A 7,198-nucleotide genomic window follows, 5' to 3' on the forward strand; every position below is an offset into this window, starting at 1 on the left:
GCGTAGCTGCAGGTCGCGGTCTCAGGGCGAGCAGATAAAATTTAGTGAAATCGCGCAAGGCTCCAAGGAGCATCTCTTAGATCTCTATTAAGAACGAACGCACTTTTCTGTTCAGTCAACGGACCTATTTGTTTGCATATCGCGACTTTCTGCTTCAGGAGAAGTCGTGCGATGGCTTCAACGAAATGAAATGAAAGCTTCTTCGAAGGCGCATTCAGAGTATCACCAGCTCGGTTAAAATTGAAACCTGAATCACTACCAGAATTGTTAAAGCCAACATGCATGGTGAAAAAGAGTTGGTTAGCGCTATGACGTTGTATTTGAGATGTTCCATTTCCCTCTGCACTATCGGCAACTTAGGGTTACCTAAGGGCCGAGCAGTGCGCCTCCGAGACGATGTGCTAAACGTAGCGGTTTATTAACTGGTTGTGAACAGAAAACGTAGATGTACAGTAAATGGCCAAGCTGCTCTCAGCTGCGGCGAATCTAGTATTTTAGCGCTTTCATTACGAAGTAAAATCAAACGACCCAGTCTGCGGTGTTCTAAAGTAGGCTCTATGGAGCTCAGGCATTGTGCACACCACCAGTTTCAAGACATTTGACCCTAAGTGATTACTTGCTAGTAGTTGGAGCTTTATCTACTCTACCATCTACATATTTTTCATTGAAAACAACGTGTTTTTCGAGGCTCTGTGTCCTATAGATCACTATTCAAATACACAGCATTCCTGTCTTCCAATCTCGCGTTTTCTCATACAACTTGTGCATTAAATCTCTTTTCACCTTTTAGTTATAACTCCATAAGTCAGCCCTAATCACTCTGGTGGAAAATTACGGTGCCCTCGTCCCATACCTCCGCGGTACGAAATGCACGGTACACACGTTTTCTCGTTACCCTAGTCACGTGGCATCACCGGCGACCTCATAGTCCACCTCCGTCAGGGAGCGCGAAGTAACTTTAGGCAGCTTTATATGGCGCAGCAAGCGTCCCTTTGATAAAGTACCTGGATGGTTTAACCTCGTTTAAGCCAACCTCCTGGGAGAACGTTGTCCTCTCAGTTTCATAGCTATTAAGCAGAGTACGGCCACGACATCGACTTCTTCATCATGACTACGAATTTTCCCGCCTCCCATAATTCGTCATTCACAGGAGTGTTAAGAGAAAACATGCTCACAGACTAATTCTGATTCGAGAAGAAAACCAGTCGTTCCGCGGGATGAAACACAGTTAATTCGGGAGAATGTACGAGTAGTGTGTTCTGTGTTTTTCGTTTTCTCGCTTCTCTGAAAGTAGCATTATAGCAGCTTACCACAGCGCTGCCGCACTGCCGTTTCGCACAACTCCTCGCTTGATACGAAAGCACATTGCGAGTAGAACATACTCGCAAAAATATTTTATTGCGAACAGATAAGCTTCGCTGGCCGCTGCACGACAGAAATTTTTCATCGCCGCAGCCCATCACGCCTTGTGTTAAATTGCAACATAGTCTCGCGGTGTGCATTGTATGTACGTACATCGGCGTCTTCATGAGCTTGCATCTGCGGCGGGAAGAGACCAAGTCAGCTTAACCTCGATAAGAATTTAACCTGAGTCGAATATCTTCGTCAGACATGCCGGGGACCCAGCAAAGAAAAACCAAAGACAACGAGGCTAAAAAATTGCTTTTGCACATCTGCTCGATATCACTGCGTTAAAACTCTCCCACTTTTTTTTTAGCACGCTCTTATGCAAACACGCATGCATGCACTTCGTCAAACTGAGAAGCGCGATGCGAGCGAATGGTCTTGCATGCTTTCTCGGCCTGGGAAACCTGATATTACCTGAGATATGCTCAAAAATATCTGAGAAGTACCTCGTGCATGTTTCATCACCTCTCATTTGTCTCGTTTCATGACATTTTTCCAGCTAGGGCTTTCAAGCATGCACCACGTGAGGTGCCGGCACTCAAGGTCTGCTTCTAGCGTCTTTCATTCGGATGCTCGTTCTCTACGGCCAAGCCGTCGCCTACAGATACAATGTGCCGCAAAAATTGTATTAGCGGTGCACTCTCTCTCATGAAAAAAAGGACATTTAGCCAGCTGATGTGTCCGTCAAGGTTGGCCAACAAACACGCAGTAATCGACAGCCCAGCGCACCCTTTGCTGAGCAGTGGGCGTGCAAATTTTTACCTGACCGTGTGGATGTGGACCTGAATGAAACACATTAGAGCCGGGCACCCGCTCTCATGCTCTCGAGGATCCTTAGAACTTAGGTGTACATCTCGGAAGCGTGCATCTCGGCCATCACGTGGCCGAGCCTTGCCCGAATAAACGACTTTGTTTCCCGCTTGCTGCTGCGTTTGTCGGTGACAATGTAAACAAGCGTGAGCAACGAGGCAGACGCACGTGATGCAGCAGACAGCGTGTGCTTTTCAGAGTGGGGTGGTGGGACCGAGCCGGCTTAGACTTGCACTTTTCCGCCGTAGAAATGGAAGCAGCACTTTTTATTGTGCGGAGAGCTTCATTGGAAATGCGTTAAAATACTTACATAACTGCTCCTTTTTTTCGAGGGCGGTTTAAATGTTTATTCGTTTAGGGACTTTAGGGACTTTAGCTTGCTACTTCCTCAGCGCGGAAGCCACCCTCCCGCACAAAAAAAATGGCAGTGATCTTGAGGAATAAGCTATCAATCTTGCTCATCGGTTTCATATCTCCCATTAAAGCTATTTGGCGCTGTATGAAGGTTTTCTTAAAACTAGAAAACATTTCGCAGATTTCATTTTTCCAGGGGTGATCAATGAAGGGTTCCTTTGATTTCTTCATTTTGGGCTATTGCTGCATAGGAAAAAAAAACGAGCGAAGGACGGAGTTTTTCTCCTTTGCTCTTCCGCCTCCTTACGCTGTTCAACTTTTCTGATCTTTGGCCAGGCGAGGAATCACAATCAAAGGGGACGATAAAGAAAACAAGAACTAAGACGATTGCTTAATTCAATTGCACTCTGTTTTTTACATGTATTTTTTGTTGTGGCTTAAAAAGAAGATATAAGGCAAGACATTACTGTAGGATGACAAGTTTCAATATTTGGCACTCTTTAACATGCGTCAAAATTCGTCAGGCGCTTATCAGCCATCGCAAAGACGTTGTAGTCAGAGAAGTAGCAGACACGTCCAAGTTTATGTACCCCTTCTTTATTGGGCTAATTCCTTCAACTTTAGCTTAACTGGCCCAGCAGTTGACATTACGAAACTCCTTTCAGCAAAATATTTTGCCTTAGGCCAAAATGCAGTTCGAACAATCTGGCACAAACTGACAACGTTGCTCTCAAGAGGAGAATTTTCTAGCTACCAGCTACGGGGATACGTTTTGCTACTTTTTCACAACATTAAAACTGCCATTTGAACAAAACTTCCTCTATAAGTGACAAAACTTTAATCTTAATACAAACGCTGTCGAAAATTGCAAGAAATCAGCCTACGAACTGAAAGGTTTGGAAGATGCAAAGGGACAATTACATGATCTCTATCATGGTTCAAAAAGCAAAATAATTGTATTTCGGCAGTCTTCATTATTTAACGACGCCAAAATCTACATCAAAATAAAATTGTTCTGAAGCACAATAAAACATTTGCACTTCCTCTCCCCCTCACCCTCACCCCCTCCCTCAAAAAATGTGCTTGATCGAATATCTTGTCCGGCCGTTATAGAGAGGTCGTGAGAGGAATTTGTTCTTTCGATGCTACATAAAGAGCTTCAAGCAAATGCTAATTATAAAAATCTTGGATGCATCTAGAGGCTGATAAATTCGTTCAACCATACAAATGTTTTGAAGCTGACCTAACGATAAGTATGTAGATGAAATAAAGCACTTCTGAAAAAAAAAACAAGATTAAGCGGCGCCGTAGCAGCCGACCTGCACAGCACTCTTCCTCTGCCTTCACCACTGAACTTCCCCACTAAAATACGGCACATTTGTTTTGAGGGTTCAGTGGTCCGCCCAGGGGGCAGGAGAAAGCTGAGCTGAAGGCAGGCACGTGGCGCATAGCCGCGTTGCAATCGTCGCCCATAGCCTCCGAGTATCCACGACACCTGATGTAGCACCACGCTAGAAAGAATAGCTGCACCTCAGTCGTGGTGCTCAGGCTTGCCAGTCTGGTTCTGGAGCCACGGCTCTTGAATGCATCTGCCAGCACATTCAGGGCCACCAAGTCTGACAGAGCTGCCAAAGTGTAACTGCCTTCGGAAGTCCTGACGCACTGGCGAGCGTCTTTTATCACGCTGGCAGTCGCGTTAACATTTAAGTAGTGAATCAGAGAGATTTGCGCAGACGCCCTTGCCACGTTAGCTCCAAACGCGCCATATTTAACAGCATCAAGAAGGCCGAGGTCGTAAAGCGGGAACGATAGGACGTAGGGAGCAAGTACATAGTCGCCGAGCCATATCGAATACGGCGCGAATTTGTGGACGGTGTGCCATCCAAGCGTGCGTGGTATGGTGTCATTGCTCTGTAGCCGAAACATTGCCCTAGATGCCTCCCAGTTTTTTATGAGTGAGAGATCCATGTCGGGCAAAGAACGCGCTGCAGCGTCGAAGTCCTCGTCCCTTGCCATCGATCGGTTTAGTGCGCTCATCACAGTATCAAGCGAGCTCCACCGGACACGCATGGAAGTGTCGGCCGAGTACGGTGGTCTTGAAGAGAGTCGAGAGGCGAATTCGTTCCGTATGGATAGGACGATACGTTCTACATCTTGACGGATCTCAAGATAAAAGGCTTCGGCATTGTAGGGTACGAAAAGGTAGTCTCCGACGAATCGGTAGACCAGTCTGTAGCACCAGCTGCCATGTTGGAATCTAATAAGTTCATGATTGGTTGTACCATAATAGTTCGAGATGAGCTGGTAGTTTGCAAACAGACTTACGTACCTTGCTGCCATCCATGAGACGAAAAGGTGGGTCTGTATCTCGCCATGCTTGTTCCAAAGTTTGAGAAATGTCATGACATAATTCAAGCTAAAGGTACGAAAATTTCGCGTGGTCGTCACATTGAATTCTGCGAGTAACTTCATCCATTTGTCTTCGTCTAGACTTCCTGCAGGAAATGCGTTCACTGATAGCTCTTTTCCGGCGGTAGCAAGCGGTGGAAGAAAGGCATCTTCCAACTTGCTAACTTCTTCGAATTTGACCAGCGACTCTTCATGCACGCCCGAAAATTGCTTTCTGATGAACTCGAAGTTGCTACGCCTACTGTCCTGTCGTCGAAGTCTTTCTTGTTGTTCCACGGCATAGTCAAAGGAAAGAGGCAAATGAATCCAGATGGTGTGACGGACTGGAGCCACTCTGATGATGACAGCCCAGCCGAACTCGATGCTTAGGCTCAGTAGTGTGCGTAGAACATCGGGTGTGGTGGACAGGTGCGGCCACACGATGCCAGCTCGCCGGAAACACTCTTTAATCACGGGAAGCTCGTCGCGTTCCCCACGCCACACCATATCACAGGAGCGGTACAAGAGGCCAGCCTTCTGCACGATGTTCTGGCCGGTGGTCGGTGGGCTCGTGTCTTTGCTGACGACCTCTGTCATCTTGTCAATCGCATGAGCGACAAGTTCCGCGTGGACCGAGTACTTCCGCCTGGTTCGCCACCCAGAGCAGACGTACGCGTCGAAGTTGGCGCAAGGGTCTAAGGACCGGTTGACAGACTCCGCCATTAGTTTGGCGAACTCCTCGCAGGCGGGACTTGTGCACACCATAGTGTTCTGGGCGCGCGCCGCGCGAAAAACACCTAACAGAAGCAGGAGGCAGGCGCCGGCTAAGACTGCAGCGCAGACTGCACCGCCTATGGTGAGACGGTGTGTTTGAGGTTCACGCTGCGCGCGCGGAGTGATAAGCTGCAGGTACAGGGTCCAAGGTGACTGAAAAGTGCGAAAAGCAAAAAGGTATGCGCGTTAGAAACAGAGCCTGAACTAAAAAGATAAGTGAAAGACGACAACAGTAGCAAGGTCTCGATCATGAAGAAGCATAATCACGCCTTTTTTTTTCTATTTAAGCCAACAAAATTCTTTAAGGCGCTCCGTTCTGGTTGGCTTGGAACTTTGCGACACGAAACTCAGCCGCAATGCATGCTGCTCTCTGTAGCGATATCTGTGCTGAAACGAAGCGGCTCTTTCCAATCAAAAAAGACAACTGAAAATTTTCTGCCGTCAAAAGAAATTTTCCGCAGAAGGTTTTTCTATGAATTTTTAGTAACAAAATCTTTGCAGTTACAATTGAATCGTGTGTAATTACTACAGAAAAGAAATAAAGAGCTACAGACTGCAGAAAAGTATTACACAAAAAACTACCGTACTGCAGAAAAATATTACAAAACTGCAGAAAAATCAGATGCGGCGATAAAAAATCTTTGTTAAAATTTTCGTACGGTTCAGTAGGTTTTTGAGACGGGGGGGACAGGTGCGGCCACACGAAGCCCGCTCGTCGGAAATACTCGCGAATCACGAATGCAGAAAGAGGTGCAGCACAATGAATTCTAAACCACGTTTTTTCGTACAATATCTTGTAATCACTGGACACGCTATGTGCCTTAACCATGTGATTATAGCCGCAGTAAGCATTATCTACAAACAGCGGCGGGTAGGAGGAGGTAGGTCCTCGCCGCATGCACATTTTGAGCCTATCTGGCCCCTGGTTTGTAGAGTGCTATCTATCGATGCTCAGAATTCGGTATTCGAAGGAAATATCAGCCCTAGATGTATTAAAAAAGAACGCACTGAGACCACTCCAATTTCCTGCTGCGCGTCTTCTGGGGAAAAATGAAATTCTTTTTATTAGTTTTAACAATTTTCGAGCATTTAGTCTGTGTTTGGCTGCGTATAAAAGGAGAAATACGGTGATTGGCTGGAGGTTCTACGACTGAAAGTTTCAGTGAAATGGCATGTGAGAAGCCACACTGATTTCAGTCTGCTGTTATCAAATGCTTGTCAGTGCGAAAGCGGTTCTTTTGCGGACTGGCTTCGGTGCAGTGCCAGTGCGCGCGGCTTTCTTTCACGCACATATCACTCAGCCTGCGAATGAAGCCGCAGTAATCCTTTTCATGGGGTATTTAGAGGGATTCACGTCAGGAAGAACAAATAAGAAACGATAACCTTTTTAGAGACCTTGCTGTAGGGAAGGCAATCATACCTGATCTATTTTAGGTTTTAGTTCATCTTATTTTATATTTCTTCA

At 46.3% G+C, this 7,198-nt stretch overlaps 1 protein-coding gene across 1 annotated transcript; it reads right to left on the reverse strand.

Annotated features, from left to right (window-relative positions):
* Positions 1-3,933: 3,933 nt before the first annotated feature.
* On the reverse strand, positions 3,934-5,724 carry LOC144097802 (membrane metallo-endopeptidase-like 1). The gene has a single exon (XM_077630431.1). It carries the CDS (start codon positions 5,722-5,724, stop codon positions 3,934-3,936), a length of 1,791 nt encoding a protein of 596 aa, XP_077486557.1.
* Between the last annotated feature and the right edge of the window lie 1,474 nt (positions 5,725-7,198).

This window comes from Amblyomma americanum, chromosome 7 (genome assembly GCF_052857255.1).
Source record: "Amblyomma americanum isolate KBUSLIRL-KWMA chromosome 7, ASM5285725v1, whole genome shotgun sequence".
NCBI classification, from domain to species: Eukaryota; Metazoa; Arthropoda; class Arachnida; order Ixodida; family Ixodidae; genus Amblyomma; species Amblyomma americanum.

Bases quoted from the DNA above. Each gene is read 5' to 3' on its own strand.
- LOC144097802 (XM_077630431.1), bottom strand. From the start codon at position 5,724: ATGGTGTGCACAAGTCCCGCCTGCGAGGAGTTCGCCAAACTAATGGCG.